The 18,124-nt window shown below is 45.2% G+C and overlaps 1 protein-coding gene across 3 annotated transcripts in view; it reads left to right on the forward strand.

Annotated features, from left to right (window-relative positions):
* SASH1 (SAM and SH3 domain containing 1) overlaps positions 1 to 18,124 on the forward strand; it is a 164,128-nt gene that overhangs the window by 39,756 nt on the left and 106,248 nt on the right. For 2 of the 3 annotated variants that reach the window (XM_037156811.2, XM_053663433.1), the window contains exon 2: positions 4,289 to 4,417. In XM_037156811.2, the coding sequence (XP_037012706.2) occupies positions 4,289 to 4,417 (129 nt within the window). Of the gene's footprint in view, positions 1 to 2,656; positions 2,811 to 4,288; positions 4,418 to 18,124 lie in introns of those variants that run through there. The other variant, XM_037156807.2, reaches the window with a different exon arrangement.

The raw sequence follows: 18,124 nt of genomic DNA on the forward strand, positions 1-18,124 counted from the left end.
AGAGATTATCATCGTAGGGTGGTGAGTCACACATGAACTTCACGATGCAAAAAGAAAGATGTGGACTAGGTGTGGTGCTATGAAATACAGCTGCATTATTTAAATTCCCTACAGACTAATGTTGCAAACATTTTTCGTGGAAGTAAATATTTTTACTGCATAGGTCTGCCTAGCTCAAGTAAGAACATGTTGGGCAGAAATGCTGCAAAGGTTTTCAGGGAGTCCCCAAACAGCATCGGATGGCAGACAAGACCTACTTTTTATTTTTATTTTATTTTTAAAAGATTTTATTTATTTTTGAAGAGAGTGGAAGGGAAGGAGAAAGAGAGGGAAAGAAACATCACTGTGTGGTTGCCTCTTGAGCGCCCCCTACTGGGGACCCGGCCTGCAGCCCAGGCATGTGCTCTGACTGGGCATTGAACAGGCTTCCCTTTGGTTTGCAGGCCGGCACACAATCCACAGAGCCACACCAGCCAGGGCAAGACCTACTTTTTAAAGACATACTTCTAAAAATTCTTTTGCCCTTCTCGGGCATTTAAATCATCAAGACTGATGGAAGTGCTAATTTGGGGGACTTAGTGCACATCTGGAAGGCAGTTTGGGGAAACACAGAGGCAGCTGAGCCACCCTGTTCTAAGTTGTCATCTGCTGAGGACCAAGTGTGAGTGGACGTCGCTGCATAAGGCAGGTGTGAGACGTCTGCTGTCGTTGGTCTCAGTTAGCTGAGCAACTGGTTCCTCATGAGCAACGGGTATATTTTCGAGGCCCCTGATTACTAGAAAGTTTCTAGTTATTGGGAGTGAGGACCGGGGAATCAAACCCTTTCACTCGTAGGAGAAAAAGTTTGATTAATGGCTTTTGGAAACTTTGGAACGGAAGAGCTGGTTTCGAAGGTGTTGCTAGAATATATGAGAAAAGGGGGGAAAAGTAAGGGGAGCAAAGCTATACAGATAAGTTGTTGAAAATTTTTTTGGAGTGGCCTTGATTGAGTTGAGAAAACAGTGGGTTGTGGTAAGTTGTACAATTCATTAGAAGGCTGGTTATTCTTGTGAGAAGCAGGAATTCAAGGTCGAAGTGCTGCAGCTTGGACACTGCCTCTCTCGGTGCTTCTGTCAATGAGAGGTGGAGATAGATGATAGATAGATAGATGTTAATTTCCATTATGAACAGATAAGACATCTAACAAGTTTACTCTGAGTGAACTTGTTATTTTTACTCAGAATTAAAAGCTGTGGATTTCGCATAAGGTTAAAGGTGGCAAGTATGTTTCGTGTCCTGGATGGATGAAGACAGAAGTTGCTGGATGAGGATTGCATCATGTTCTCGAGAGACCAAGACCCCTCTAGAGAGCCCAGGGTCTTCCACAGGCCCTAGTTGTCATGGGGAGTAGTGGGATCCGGGCAAAAACTCATAAAAATGGCTTTTCAGATGAAGTCACTGGATGACGTGTCCCCTCTACCTTCTGACGCCTCCACAAAGTGAGCTCCTTGGTCTTTTCTCTGTGCTGGAGGAGTGAGCTAAGAGAACATGAGGCTCTGGGAGAACAGGTGGGATGGTGAGGGCTTCGTGGCTATGAAGGGTAAGCAAATATCGTAGGTTAACAGAGGGCAGAAGCCCAGTTCCCTGTGTCCCCAAACCATCCAGGTGCTTCCCCTCTGGCCTTGCGCCCTTGCCTCAGTGGGCACCTGTCTCATAGTCCTGGCTGGTGGTGGGGACAACTGCTTCCGAGGGAGTCACTCAGGTGCCCTTCCTCTTTTCTAAAGATTCATCCAGTACTTTCTCCCGGTGCTGGGGCTGAGGTGCATGGGGTTGGAGAGGGCCTACTCTGGGGGGAGAGCCACCACCTTGGGGGCTGCTGGGTCCTCCCAGTCTGCAGACCTCAGCTCCTTCCTCAGCCCAGCTGGATTTGGGGAAGGAGGTGAAGGGCCCTGAGAGCTGGGCTGGTCCCCTCAGGGTTTATTTTGTAGGATGGATGATGGAGGTGGCAGGGATTATTCTGAGGGGAGAGAGAAAGACCCAATCAGATCTCTGTTCAGCAAGGTCACTTCGGCCAGGTGCACGGCAGATTAGGCAAAGTGTGGCAGGAGACAGGAAAACCTTTGGGAGGTTGTAGGTGTTTGTTCAGTGGCCCGTGTGGCATTTGCTGCTGAGCTGAGGCGAGTCAGGGCAAACCTTAGGATCGTAATTTGATTTATCCTGCTATATTTCAGCAGCCTCTACTTAAGACATTCTGGCCTGGCTCCCTCTTTCTCAAGAGTGACTTCTCCCTGACATTTGCCTTATTGAAGCCAGTCAAGCAAAAAAGGCTGGTAGGCTCAGCGTAGATTCCATCCTGACGGATGCTGTTTCTCTTCATTTACTCGCCAGTCAACACGCGAAGAGCAGGGCATCTCCCACCTCCTCTGCACTGTCTGTCCAGCTCGCCATCTCGGACACGCAGGGAGTGACTGCCCACAGGCGCTCGGGTACCTCACTGGTCTTGTAGGAGCCCTTCGCTCCCCAAGCCTTGTGCTGGGAACTTGGAGGGAATTAGCGCAAATGTAGAAGATTTTACTGCTAGGAAAGGAAGAATATTTTCTAAGAAATCATTGCTTTCTCTTTCTGTTTTCTGCACTTGGTTCTGTAAAATCGGTGAATGTGGAAGTGGGAACAGCAGCCAGTCCTGACTGGGGCCTGAGGTCTTTAGCACAAAGGCATTTGGAGAACTCTGAAGTCCAACTCGATGGCATCTTCCGCGTGCTTTTCAGCGTGAGACGTGTTTTGCTCGGCGTGCTGTGCTAACATGAATTATGCGAGAAGGCTGGCCAGGGGTGTGTAAAATAGAAAGTGTGTGTGCACCTTTCAGGTTGAATGAAAGTTATGTTTGCTTGGTTGTCTTGGTGAGAATCTTTTCCTTGGTTGTCTTGGCAGGGCCATTTACTCAAAGCAGAGAAAGGATGTGTTGGGAGGTGAAAAGGGGCAGGGGAGACCTTTCTAGGGAGGGAGGGAGGGAGGGAGGGAGGGAGGGAGGGAGGGAGGGAGGGAGGGAGGGAGGGAGGGAGGGAGGGAGGGCCTAACCTACAATTGGAAGCAGCATTTCTGTCATCCTGTGTTTATATGTTCAGATGTGTATTTAGCAGTCAGCTCCCCTAAAGAAAGACTCTAGTCTGAAACATCTGTAGTGAGTATTGTCCGCCAAATATGTTTTGTAGACTAAGTATGTACCAGGCGGACTCTGAGGGGCTGAGTTCTAAGTGTTTTGTTTCTTTAAAGGAAGATTTAGCATACGTGAAAAGGTATTTTTTAAAGATTTTATTTATTTATCTTTAGAGGGGAAGGGAAGGAGAGAGGGAGAGAAATATCAGTGTACTGTTGCCTCTTGCGCGTCCCCTGCTGGGAACTGGCCTGCAACCCAGCCATGTGCCCTGACAGGGAATCGAACTGCCATCTTTTGGTTCCCAGGCCCACACTCAATCCACTGAGCTACACCAGCCAGGGCCTAAGTGTTGTTTTGTGTGACCTCAGTACTCTGCAGTATGAAGTAGGTGCTGTTCCTGTTCTGCTGTGGCCAGAGGTCGGGAACGAGCCCAAGGCCGCCAGCCCCGAAGTGGCAGTGCGCTGTGAACTCAGGATTGCGGGCTCCAGAGCAGCTTCCAGGCACTGCCCTCAGTAAAGAGACATTTGTGACCCCTCGTGTGTGTAGATGAATTTGTAACGTGTACTTTTCTGTCTGTGCTTGGGATGACTCCACTCTTCCGAGGGTCTCATGGGAGGGGCTGGTTCAGGTACGGCCCAGATGCAGAGTTCCAGTTGGTCCCTGTGGTCTCAGGTTCCAGTCGGAATTTCTGGGACTGCTGTCCTGGAGTCCGAATTCCACAAAAGCTCTGCGGGAGGTTCTCCTGCCGCTGCGGCCCGATGGGCTCTAGGGAGGCTTGCACTAATGCAGTGCCTTGGCTGGAGGGGCGTCCCTGGGGCTTTCCTGGTCCTGCTAAGCAGGCAGAGGTGTGAGTTAACTGTGGCTTTGGGACCACACAGTCCCAGGCCGGAGGCCCTGCCCTCCCGTGGCTGTCACGCAGCTGCTTCGAGCTCCTCTCCTTCCGTCTATGCAGAGAGGATGTAGGGCCGTCCTGAGTATTGGGAGATGTCACGCGTGAAGCTTAGCCCAGCTCACGTTCACCACTTAACTACGTATCAGCTGTATAACTGTACACGCTGTGGAGAGGGAGGCGACACAGTGTGAGGCGTGTGCCGGTGGACTGACCGCCTTTGTTCTTTTCCCGCTTCTTCCTCCCACCCTCCTCACCCTCAGGACGGCTCCCTGGGCAACATCGATGACCTGGCGCAGCAGTATGCAGACTATTACAACACCTATTTCTCCGACGTGTGCGAGAGGATGGAGGAGCTGCGGAAGCGGCGGGTTTCGCAGGACCTGGATGTGGTGAGTGCGTGGCGCCGGGTCCCACACCCGCTCTTTGGGCCTTGTCTCGGTCTCACCTGTGCTCGGAGCATTCCCCTGCAGGCTGCTGAACTAGTCTGGGATGAAAAATTCAGATCCCTTCCACCCAGTTCTGCAGATGTCAGACTGAATGAGTATTGGCTGGGGCAATACGATGAAAACTTTGTATTCATTAAAAGACTGGATCTGTTATTGTTTAATTTAAGGGAAAAGGATATCTTAATGTTGGCCATTATATACAGTACTACCTTTTTATTGACTTTTAAGCCCAAAGGATGTCTAGTTCTCCCCTCCCTCCCTCCCTCCTTTCCTTCCTCCCTCCCTCCCTCCCTCCCCCTTCTCATCCTCTGTTCCTCCTCCTTCTAGAAACAAAATAGCATTTAAATAAGCAAAAAACCACCCTAATCTTCCATCTCGCCATTACCATGTGGTATATAGCAGATTTCTGCTTGATGGTTTTCTGGACATTTTAATATCAGCAATAAAATTCCTTCTTTTTTCCCCTGACATTTTATCGTGGTTCTTCCATGTCATTAAGACCTCTTTGCAATCACCATTTTTCAGGACAACATTCTGTTCTCTCACTCGGGTGGATTGAAATCCCTGTGTCTTGTTTGTAAAGACTTTTACATGTGTGTGTAGTGGAGCAGTTGAATTTGCATGTGATAAATAGTAGCTAACTAAACAGCTTGGGTGTTCTCTGGATAATCTCTGTGTGCTCGTATTTTTCATGTCGTGTGTTTATTATAAAGTAGCTTACCGAACCTTCTGCATGATCAGTTAAAACTCGCTACACGTATGATGCTTGAATTCATTTTGGTTCTGTGCTTTTCAAATTGTTTTGTTCCCCTGTGGTCACCTTTAGACCATTTCAGGGGCAGGAGGCGGAAGATGAGGTTAGATGCTCCGCGCCTTCCCTCCGGACCACCTCCGTTTTGACCATTTTTTATATATTGGGGACTATGTAGATCTGTTCTAAAATAGATCTTTGCAATGTGAATCTTTTTTTTTTTTAAGTTTGAAAACTGCTGATTCAATGAATCCTTTTTTAAAAAATGTAATTTCCTGTAAATCTACTTAGACTAGGAATGAAAAAACAGTAACTAGCAACAGATAATTCTTTTTAAAAAAGATTTTATTTCTTTTTAGAGAGGGGAAGGAAGGGAGAAAGAGGAAGAGAAACATCAATGTGTGGTTGCTTCTCAAGTGACCCCTAATGGGGACCTGGCCCACAACCGAGGCATGTGCCCTGACTGGGAATTGAACTGGCGACCCTTTGGTTCACAATCCAGCACTCAATCCACTGAGCCACACCAGCCAGGGATGATAATTTTTTAAATTTATTTAATTATTTTTCAACTACAGTATTCTGTCTTTTACTCCCATCCCGGCCCACCCCCCTAATTTTTTATTAATAATGCATTTTATATTGTAAGGGGCCCAACAAGTGGTTTAGACTCCACTCTGTGTATCCTACAAGTACATGGGGTCCACGTCCACCTGAGTAGGGTGTTTGCCTTCTTCTGTGCTTTTATTTCTTTTCTTAGCTTGGGTCAAGAGTGACGTTATATCCTGATTATCAAATAATTATTGATTCTCTTAGTTTTTTACTCACTGACTTAGCAGTTGGCAGAGGTGGGAGTTAGTATAATAGAGTCAAGTGAAGCTTGAGGAGCGTGGGTTGGGGGCCACAGGGAGCCTGACTTGTGGGCCAGGCAGACATGTGGGCGTCTTTGTCGCCGAGGCCCTTTTTCTTACAACTGTGTCTCCTGGCCTGTGCAAAGTGTGGGGGGTTATTTTATATCTTTCCATTATGTGGCAAAAAGACTCCTCTGCTTTGTTAACATTCATTAGGCCCTCACGATGGTGGCATTGTTGATGGAAAAAGGCCTTCCTTTTGGCAAGATTGCTGCAGAACCAGTTACGTATTGCACTGCATTCTCGAGTGTTGCAAGTTTGACTTTATTTGATAGTCTGGTGGCCCACTTCATGGCCTTCTTGGACATTTCACTGTGCAAGGAGATGTTTGCCACACGTTGCTAGGTTATCCTTGATGTAACACTCAGCTGCTCGCCCCAGAGTTCTAGCTGGTTAAGAGTTAGGGTTGCCATGATCATCCCCATGGTGTTTGGGATCCTCAGAAGGCAGCTTCTGGGTAGGAAAGGAAGCTTGCCTGGCTTTGGGATAAATAACTTCTTCCCATTTAGACAGATGGGCCTAATTTGATGTGCTCCGTTCCAGAGCTGCAAAAGCAGTCTGGGGAGGAAAAGCACCACGGGAGCTTAATTAGTTCTCATCAAAGGTGCAGAATATGGTAATATGGTGGTGGGTAAAATTGATGGGAGCTAATTTGAGCCAGGCTGGAAACTCTGTTCATCCTTTAAACTGTGGTTAGTGGGAAAATAAGATCCCTAGTCAACATACTCAAGTTCTCTTTCTGTGAGGTTGAGGCCGGTTGCAGTGGCAAAGGGGCGGTCTCCAGCTGGAGAAGGCCAGGTGGGTGCCCTGTGCTACACTCGTCATTCCCAGGGCCCAGGGGGCTAGATGCCCGCGTGAGGTGAGACGGTTGTGAGGTCATCATTCAGACCACGAGCATAACACTGGCCATTTACGTAAAGTTCCCCCTCGAGGTAGTGAGCTGACCACAGATTGAGTTGGATAGGAACTCAGTTTTCTTAAAAAGATGTAATTTTCAGCCCATAATGCTTCCTTTGCTTGCATCAGATTGTGTCTGTATTTCTGGACTTTGAATTCTGCCTTCGGACAAGTGGGCACACTTGTTCCCTGCTTGGCTGTTGGAGCAGCGTGGTGTCTGGGGGCCTGCGGCTTCATTCTTCCTTCTCTGCTGGGAAACAGCCTCGTCAAGGCTGAATGTGAGATTTCTCGGAGAAGAAACAATCCACCCAAAGCACTATGAGGAAATCGCAACATTAGGAGCCCCAAACATTTTATAGGGAAAAAAAGTAGCATTAAGTTTGTTTAGTTAGCAGCATAAAAAGTCATTTAGAGTCAGCCTCCAGAACAGAGAGTTCGGGGCAATGGGTTAAATTGGTTTTATGACTTTTTTTTTTTAGGGATTGAAAGACTGTCCTTTAGACAAAATAGATACCTAAATATTTGTGTGTTGGCTTTTAAAAAGTCCAAAAGTGCATTGTGTTTAAGAGCTAATTACACGTCAACTGGAGAACAAACCAACCAAAAAGGCAGGCCGCCCACAGAGATGCTTGACTTAACCCTGAAAAATGGAAGGTTTTGATAATTATGTTAGTGATTAACGTTCTGGATTGGGTAGCAAGCTAGTTTTCCAGCACCCCCTCTCCCGGCCCCCGACTGGAATCAAGCACTCAACTTGATAAAGGGTCTTTGGGGCCGGTGAGTTTAGATGAAGGCAACAGAGTACAGATGGGTGAAAATTCAACAGTGTAAACAGGAATTATGATTTAAATTGAGGACCATGGTGAGAGTTTTTATTTAGTACCAAATGGGCCCTAAAGGCAGGGTGTGTTTGGACAGCAGCCGGGGCCTCTGCTGGGGATTAGATCATTAGTGCTTGTGAACAGCAGGGAAGTTGCCCGTATTTCCACATATTTGGCACGTGCCTGAGCTTCGTGTGTGTTTTTGGCTGGGAGAAGCTGCATTTGGAAATGACAACAGCTTTTCAAGTCCATAATGGGTCTTTCTCTAGTGATGCTAAATCTGACATCTGTCAAAGTGACACCGTGGCCAGGAAAGGGACACACACACGGTGGCCTCTTGTCGCTGGTCATACCACTGTCCTCAGCATCTTTGAGCGTGACTCTGCTCAAGTTTAAGCAGTTGTTGGTGTGAGGCGGCCCTAGCGGAGAGGTCCCCCAACTCCTCAGGGGGACCCTGTGACGACTGCCGTGGACTCCGGATCACACCTTTGTCACATCTGTGTGTGGGCGCCAGGAAATGGGAGTCCAGGCGGAGACTCACCTGGGTCTCTAAGGACCAGGAATATAAAGGAAAATATTGTCAGTCAGCACAGGAGAGTGATACCAGCACCATCGCTGATGGTGTCGGAGTGATTCTGGAGTATATTGGGGTTTCTTGTCATTTTCATGATTTAATCTTTCCAGAGACAACCCTGGACTAAGAGGCATATAAGAGTGGTGTCTGTCGTGACTGGTGGGGATTCCTGGGCTTCTTGAGACACTCACCGGGCCCAAGCTGGAGTCCTAGCCCCTCAGCTTACTGCGGTGGCCGGGGGTGTGGGGACCACTTCGGGAAAGAAAGCGCACGGGGCATCCAGCGGACTTGTGTTCAGATGCTGCTTTACTTAGCTGGCAAGTTGTGGAACTCCCCTAAGCCTCAGTTTCCCCCTCTGTAAGTGGTGCTAGAATGACCACAAAGCCGTTCTGAGCAGCGAATGAGGAAACTGTTATGAAGTACCAGGTGCATCACTGTGCGTGACCTGTAACTGTTCTTTTCCTTCTGTTTCTCGTTCAGAAACTTCAAGGGGGTCTGTTATTTGTTAATATTTATCAATATTAATTTGTTGATATTCATCCATATTATTTAGCTGATGAATTAGCCGGTAGTTGATATGGACTAGCTAATATCAACACAGTAATTTGCTAATATTAATATCTGCTAATATTGCTATCAATTAGTTGGTATTAATTAGCTCATCTTAATTTGTTAATATTAATAATGTTCATATGTATTCATGTGAGTGTAGAGTTTTTTCTGGCTTTTATTTTGGGAAGTTTCAAACATCTCCAAAGAGCAGAATACACACAGTGCTTCCCGTGCCTCTTACTGGCCTCAGCAGTTCCCGGCTCTCTGTCATTCTCATTTCATCTTTATCCCTCATGCCCGCTCGGTTATTCTTTAAAACTTCTTCTTTTGTGAGGCACAGCTTGCCTATTGAAATGCACAAGCCTTAGCTCTCTGACGGTGTCCAGTGGACACATCCATGCCACCCACACCGCAGTACAATGTAGCACATAGCTGCCGCCCTGCAGAGTCCCCATGCTCCATGGTCTGAGCCCTGGTTTGAGGGCAGGGGTTGTGTCCATCTCTTAGTCACGTCTGTATTTCGCCATAGACAGCAATGCGTGATATGTAATAGGTGCTCCATAAGTTCAAATTCATGGATCTGAAGTTCATTTATGCATGCAATTATTTAAGAATATTTAATGACTGTTGAGCCTGTGTCAGAGGACACTTTGCCATTCTGGAAACACAGATAAAGATGTTTTCTCTGTTCACAAGAGGTCACAATTTAGGGGGGTAAACAGACTATTAAGTGCTGTGCAGGAAGACAGAAAAGGACCCCTGACCCAGTTTAGGAAAATCAAAGAAAGGTTCCTGAAAGAGTTGATACCCAGGCCCATTTATAAGATTAACCTTGTGGCGAGTGGGGTGAGGACAGTGTGGAATAACTTAAGACAAAAGTCACAGTTTGTGAAAAGGTCAAAAACTGAGAGAAAATGTGGCTTTTATTGCCCATTATTGACAGGTTTACCGTGGCCAGAATTTAAGGTATAAATGAGGTGCTGAAAAAAGTTACATGCTCTTCCTTCATAGGTCCTTGGGTTATTAATTTAAAAATGACAGGATGTTTTGAGTCATCACTATTCACAAAACAAAAGTAATTGCACTGTGCACCAGTTGACCTACTGGGTGGAGGTGAGCTTATGCTTTCACGAGCCGGGAAAACACAGGGCAGTCTCTCCATGGGGGTTTTGTTTTGGTTTTTGATTGTTCTTTTGTTATTTGCTACAGTAAGCACCACATGTGGAAGACGGGCTTCCTCTACCTTTGAGCTTCTTGAATATTCCAGCAAAGCAGGAGAGCACAAGGTCACGCCCACGTTGGCACACAGGTGAACGGTCTTCCTAGGAAATGCCAGCCTGTTGAAGGTCCACAGATGTGCAGGAAATAAACTCCCCGAATTCTTACTCTTGTTATCCACAGGATAAGAATGGGATCCGTGTTGCAAATTGCCCTGTGTTTAAATATTTTACTGCTGAAGCCCATTTGTTGCTCTGAAGGGCATTTGTTTTCGTTTCGTTTCATTTTTGTCTGAACTGACATTATTCGCTAGCTTTGGGCTACTGTTGATTTGCAGATTGCAATCAGAAACAGTGGGCATTAGCTGGTGAGTCTGAACTGCATTCTGCTGTGGGATTCACACACTTGATGTCAAAATACACTGAGCCATTATGTCTGAAGCCAGATGGTGATACAGTTCTCTGCTCTGGCTCCTCTCAGACAAAGTCCCGTTTGTCGTCAAATGTCCAGTCCCAATTTAGTCAGCGTTTTTGCACATTGCACTGTGTTAACATGGACATAAACAGATCCCTTGGCTGCCAGATTGGAGGTTGGCATCCCGTGCTTCTCATAATTAAGAGGGTTTTTTTTTAGAATTTTACTTACAGTCAATTTAGGAATGCATCTATCTTCTCAAACTTAAAGAGACTTTCGTAGACGGTTTGTACAATGATGGAGAAGAACCGGTTAGATGTCTTATGTGTGATACAATAGTCTATGAGTTGAGAGGTCTTCATCAAATTTTTCAAATATGGTTCAACAATATCAGCTTCTTTCTCTGTTTTTGGTCCGGAGCATTTAGAAATGACTGACTTGTGTGTGTGCTTGTAAAGCACAATGTTCCTGAGGCATTAAAAACCAAAATAGCATCCTGCTTAAAATACAGATTCTTACTAGAAAGGAGAAAAACTCTGAGCTTTGTAGTGGTTTTCGTTTATGTACAACAGAGAGAATTCCTAAATGTTAATCAAATTGACAGTAACTGGGGAGAAAAGCCAAGGAATTAAAGTAAAAGAGGCCTCTTTGAAGGCAGAATCTGGGCGTGGCCAGGGTTTGGGAGGGAAGAGTGGCGGCTCTGGTTTTGGAGTTGAATGTGGTCCAGGCCAGGTGCCTCTTTGGAGCCTCAGGATATGGAAACCATGTTACCAAAATGTGGTGCCATCTACATGTTTACAGTTTCACAATTACTTAACATTGTTGACGTGGAAGATTACAGTGTGATTTATTTGTTTAATTGTAGGCCATTTACATATGTTAATTCATAATAGATTCGAGGCCTGTGTGGTCTTGACATGAGACAGAATGAAGGAGTGTGTTGAAAGTTTGCTTATTTTCAGGTCCCAAGAATGGGTTTCTGCTGCTGTATCTACAGTGTCACTTGACAGTAACATCAGAGGTCTAACCTTGAGGCCCTTGGTGAAGTCTGAGTAGCCCAGGCCAAGTGGTCCATCTGTTGGTCTCCAAGGGCCAGCTTGGGCGTGGCAAGGGTTAGGCGTCTGCAATGGGATTAGGCAGATATCTGCAGGGTGTAGACAGGAAGTCACCTGGATAAGGGCTGTCAGCTCTCGTGGGTAGACACAGCTGATACTGGCCTCCTGACCTATATATACACCCATATTTTTTATATATATATATATTTATTTATTTATTTATATTTATTGCTTGAGGTTATGTTTATTGACTTGAGAGACATCAATGTGAGAGAGAGACAGGAATAGATTGGTTGCCTCCTATACATGCCCTGACTGGGGATCAAACTTGCCATCTAAATACGTGACCTCAGTGGGAATTGAACTCACAACCTTTTGTAGTAACGATGCTGCAACCAGCTGAGCCACCTGGCCAGGGTTGTAGGCCCACATTTTAGATGCTCCTGACTTCGTGTTTTAGATGTATCTTTTGGTACAGCTGCTGTGCACCGAAATGACTGAGGACACAGAATTGAATCCCAGCACACCAACTCCATTGATGGGAGCTTTCTCTATCCACCTTTTGTTAGTACATCAGTATACCCTTTTCAGAAGTATGTTTTCATTTGGAGCTGCTTTTTTTCAATTTGGAGGTTTTGAGAGTTTTATTTTAAATAGAAGAAAGCAAGATGATAAAAATAGTGAGTTGTGATTTGTTCGATACAGGTAGTTTAGTAATTATTCTGGCTTTTCCACCATTCTGTACCTGGCAGGGCATAAATTAATTCACTTGGTGATTGGGCAAGACATCTCAGTGACCTCAGAGCACGGCCATCATCTTTCCTTTAATGTTTCACTGTATTACTCACGGTGGAACATCAGGGACCCTCTCCCCCCCCCCCCCGCCCACCGTCCTGTCGGCCTGTGCGTTAGAAATGGAGGCCCCGTTTATCAACTGCAGCAGCCGTGTTGGAGGTCTGTCTGTTCAGGCCTAAAACAGCCCCTCCTTCCCTAGTTATTCTGAAGCTTGTACATAAGGGCTTGTGAGACTTTCTGCAATTACTCGGAATATGAAGATGTCTGAAGTTTTTTGCCACAGCAGTGCCATCCATCTCATGGGCCCCAGCAGACGCTGATGGAATTTAATCAAACGTAAATCAAGGGCAAGTCCAAACCAGATTGGAAGCACGTCATGAATATTCGAGAACATCTGGATATGTTTGTGGGAGTGTGTGCTATTTTTTTCTAACGCGTGCGACAGCAAAGATGTGACTCCTTAACAAAGATGCCAAGAGGAAGGCAGATTTCCAGCTGTGATTTCCAAGGGTATTTCTGTTTATGTGGGTATGTTCTCTCTCCTGGGGGTGGGGCTTTGCTTCTTCTGTAGGCTAGTCCTCCGGTTGCTTTTGTCTTTCGGGATCCGCTTTGGCATTCTATCTGAATTCTTCATCACAGCCAGTTACATGGTTCATAAAGATGAAACCTTTCTGTCTAAAGGAGAACGTTGGCTTGACGAAAAATTTACTGTTTAGTATTTCTGATGAATCTTTTAAATGCCAGTGATATTGTAATTATCCATTAAGCTGTCCGCACCACTGATCACCAGTACAACTTAGCATGTGTGAAACTCTGCCCTTTGAGTGCCTGGCTGCCTCAGGTACTGCCAGTAACCACAAAGGAAGGGCCAAGTATGCGGCCTCCACATGTACTTTATTTAGTTCTTTTACTAACCCTGTGAGATGGAGATGAGTGACCTTATGATTTTGGTTGGGCAGAGGCAGAAATTAATGCTCCTAAAGGGAGGCCGTATAAGTGGGCGTAGAAGACCTGGCTGCATCCCGCACCTGTCTGGACAGTCCCTTTCCAAATGGGGATGACCGTGGCTTCTTCATCAAGGTCGTTGTGAAGGTTGAATAAGATAAGATGTGTGGAACACTCTGCAGAGTTCCTGGGTTCGTGCAGAGTTCAATGAATATTTATAATAAATATCATATTCTTACCTATAATAGAATTACCTATATTATTACCTATAATACTTAGTACCTATCAATACTAAGTATTGATTAGGGTAATAACTGTACAAATAAGATTTGTTACAGTCAAATAAATAGCTGGTATCAGAGAGAACATTTGAAACAAGTAGGTCAATGCTAGTCTCTGCAGATTGGTTTATGTGCTTGGGTAATATAAAAGTATAATATGATAAAGCATAGTATAATACAAAATAATTTTGATTATACCAATTACAACAATACACTCGTATAAACATTGAAAAAAATCCTCCCAGAATTCCTTAAAGTAGAAGTTTTAAAGTCTCCTAGTACCCACTTACAAAGGATAACAATTCTAAATAGTTGGATTTTAAATAGTTTTCTGAAATTTCACATTTTCTATTCCTTTTACTCTTAGTGACTTGGTCTCTTTCTGTCTTTGCATACACACTCACATGCAAGCATGCGCGGTGCCTTACTCTAACGGCAGGTTTGAAGCAGTGAATTAAAGGAGGGTTCTTGGCCGTTAGAGACAGTCACCTGATTAGTGGTGAGAAATGTTAGCAGATGAAGAGACAGAGAAAAATTTTAAAAGGTTTTATTTATTTATTTTTAGAGAGAGGGAAAGAGAGGGAGAGAAACATCAGTGTGTGGTTACCTCTCACACGCCCCCTGCTGGGGACCTGGCCTGCAACCCAGGCACGTGCCCAACCAGGAATGGAACCAGCGACCCTCTGGTTCTCAGGCCTGCACTCAATCCACTGAGCCACACCAGCTAGGGAGAGACAGAGAATTTTAAGAGCAAACAGAGGAGCTCAAAGAGCTCAACAGCCTGGATTATTTAGAATATGGGCCAGCAACTTTGTAGATCCTGTGGGCAATTTTGTATTTAAGAGAATCTGTTGAATCATAGCCCTTGCACTGTTGTAGAAGACAGGGGATAATAGACTTCAGAAGAATTCCATTCAAGGAGGCAAAATAAAACAAAAAGTAAAGTAAAATGATAAAATAAGTAAATGAAGCAAAAGAAAACATCTTACTGTTTCACCTATAGCCTTTTCTTCAAAATTCAGTATCTTTACCTGAATAACCCAATAGTAGAGGGTTATTATATTTTAGTTTATATGTTATGTAAAAACTGTTTTATAAATGCCTTTAGGAATGTGGCATGTGGCATTCTTACTGAAAGAGCAGAGCGGGGACCTGATAAAATCAGCAAAGTATAAACAACATTTACTGGGGATTTTTGTTGTTTTTGTGTGTGTGTGTGTTTCGGTAACTACGTGTCATGGGGAAGTTATCAGTAACAGAAAATACGAGCCTCCTTTTCAGGAAGCGTATGTTGCAATAGAACAAGAAAGCCAAGGAAAGATTATATTAGTCATATTTGTAAGTGGGCAAGACAGGCCTGCCTACAGCAAATTCCAGTTCGCCATTGGCGCATGCGGACATGCATTCAACATTAGGACAATAGAAAAGGCAAAAGGTAGGGATGCGTGTTGCTTGGTTGAAAGCTCAGTTAAACTGGTCTGGAAGAGCAGGTCCCTGGGATTACGGTTAGGATTCTACCATGTAAAATCAAGTGCGAGGAGAAACACTGGACCGTGTAGCTTGACATGGAGTGCATCCACTTTTGCTGACATTAAAGGTCAGAGAAAAAAAATAAGAGACTGACCAGGTAGTCTTTGGAACCCAGCCCTACTTAGTCAGGCGGTGGCCTCCAAGGTCGTGGAGAGCTTGGAGCTATTTTCTCCAGGTGGAGATGCGTCCGTGCCCATGTCACACTGACTGACTGGAGGACGGGACAGAGGGTGGGACAGGGCTGTAGAACAGGCCAGCGTGCCCTCTTCCCCTCGCTGGGTGCCAATCACCCGCCCTGACCCCAGCAGATCACATTAGGAACGAAAGCCCAAATTTTAGGCAGCTGTGACTTCACTCCAGTGATCCCGTTCGCTTCCTCCTTTTGACTCGGGTTGTCGTCCTGTGAGCCTTAAAGAAAACCTCTGAAGGAGGAGGCCCCATGTGGGGGTTGCTGCTAGGAGTGAGGTATGTTTTGGAACTGCAAGAAATAAAAAAAGGAAGTTACAAATGAGCACAGTTGGCTTATGTTGTTTAAATTTGTTGTGTTATGTCACTGTTTGCTTACACATTCCTGAATTCAGTGCTCAGGCTTAGAGAAAACAATGTCCTTATCTGCTTGCTCCCAGCAGAGAGGCAGCCAACATCTGCATAGCACCTTCTAGAACAACTCACGGGTGCCTGTGGAGCTGGAGTGCTGAGACGCAGGGCCTTAGGAATTCAGGTCAGGCCTGACAGGCCCCTAGGGGATTGGCCAGATCATGCGGGTTCTGGAGAGTTCCGAAATGTCAGAAATGTCAGTGACAGCAGCAGGGAGTGGGGAGGGCCGGTGGCTGGGGTCACAGGCCCTCTCAGGGGAAGATGTTCAGAATCTAGATGGAACTGAACTAACAGGGTTGAATGTTTTTAGTTTAATTTTTTTGTTATTATTTTTAAAAAGAGTGTAATAAAATACAGAACATAACACTTCCGTTATGTTCCTTTTCAAATTCTTTTTTTTAATAGGTAGAGAGAAGACTTTATTTTTCATGTATTTATTTAAGATCATATTTATTCATTTTTCAGAGAGTGGGGAAGGGAAGGAGAGAGGGAGAGAAACATCGATCAGCTGCCTCTCACGTGACCCCAACCCAGGCATGTGCCCTGACAAGGAATTGAACCAGCGACCTTTTGGTTTGCAGGCCAGCACCCAGTCCCCTGAGCCACAGCAGCCAGGGCTCAAGTTCTTAATCTCCATTTTGGTATAATTCATGTTACATAACAACTTTATGTCCTGCAGCCAGACGTTGCTCCTTACGTCTCGTTACAACTTGTAGTGGAGGCATTAAAGAAGCATATGTATGTCTGACTCATCGTATTTTAAGGTGTTTAAAAGGGTTACGTTTTTACAAGTAAGAGGGATCCTTTGAGCTAGATTTCGCCTTTAGGAGTTGAGAAAATCTCAGTTAAGAAATGAGGAACTAAGAATCCAGTGTTTGTTTTCACCTCAATTTCAATTTTTGTACCTCACTCTCTCCTAGCAATAAATAGCAGCAGGTATCAGCCTAGGTATTGGCACTCTGAGTTAAGGATTCTTCTTCTTCTTCTTTTAGATTTTATTTATTTATTTTTAGAAAGAGGGAAAGGGAGGGAGAAGGATGGGGAGAAGAAACATCGAGGTGAGAGAGAAACATCTGTTGATTGCCTTTCTTTCCTATGCCTGAACCTGCAACCCAGGCATGTGCCCTGACTGGGAATCAACCAGAGATCTTTGGCTTTGCAGGACCATGCCCAACCCACTGAGCCACGCAAGTCAGGGTGAGATAAGGATTCTTTAATATATTATAGCTACACACAAAGCATTCATGGGTGAAAGAAAAAACATGGCTTAAAAATGATGTAAAATGGTACAAAGAAGTATTTGTCATTTGGTTTTTAGACTTATAGTTTGTACCGTAGTCACTTCAGTGAGCTAGGGGTCCCAAAGGCTAGAATATTATATCACGAGGAATAAAGGGACAAAATCATAGGAAAATTATTATTGTTGGAATTATTGTTGGAAAAAAGGAATGGGCATTTCTTAAAAAACAATGCAGTGATTCTGAATAATACTCAGCTTTTAATAATGAGACTGTAGGGAAATATTGTTTTGGAAATGCACAAAATATAACTGTGACTTCAGCTACTTGAGTATTAGTATGAATCATGTTTGGATGTTCCAGAGAACTCCGTAGAGTGCACTTTCTACTGAATTAGCCCGAGTAACTTGCAGGGTAGGCTGTGCCCATGTGGTCGAAGCCTTGAACGCCAGTTTCACAGTTTGCCGTTGTTCTGTTGTTAGAAGGAAACTTGTGGACAATTCTGATTAGGAGAATGGCATGCAAATTATGTCCTTGGGAAGTTTGATTTATGAAAAGCACGTGTAAGTATTTGGGAGGAGGAAGGTCAGTTAGCAGGCTGCTGCTGCCGGCAGAGGAAAGGGGACGAGAGCCGGAGCAAAGATACAGGCGTAGAAATGGAAGTGAGCAAACAGATGCGAGAGACATGTCGCCGGAGGGATGTAGAACTTGACTGAGTCTGAGGAGGGGACAGGGGTCAGGGAAGGTGCTGGAAGGTTGGTGTGGCTGTTAACAGATGAGGGAGCGAGGTGGCTGCGTGTGGGGAGATCCAGAACTCACTGTACGGTGTGCGGAGATTGAGGTCCTGTCCACACACCCTCGTGGACCGCACAGCCAGGGACGTAAGAACTGTGGCCTCTCAGGTTTAGAGAAGCAACTGGAGAGAGAGAGAGAGATGCATTTTGAGATTTAGTCATCATTGTCTTCTCTGCATGTAACTTGATGTACGGCATTAAATGAATGGATCCAGAGGAGGTGAATGGAGGCAGTGGGTATGAATTCATTCAGGAAGTTTGATCTTTGGCTCTGAAAGAA

The sequence above is a fragment of the Artibeus jamaicensis genome, unplaced genomic scaffold (assembly GCF_021234435.1).
Source record: "Artibeus jamaicensis isolate MK-2021 breed Jamaican fruit bat unplaced genomic scaffold, CSHL_Jam_final contig_3176, whole genome shotgun sequence".
In the NCBI taxonomy this organism is placed as follows: domain Eukaryota; kingdom Metazoa; phylum Chordata; class Mammalia; order Chiroptera; family Phyllostomidae; genus Artibeus; species Artibeus jamaicensis.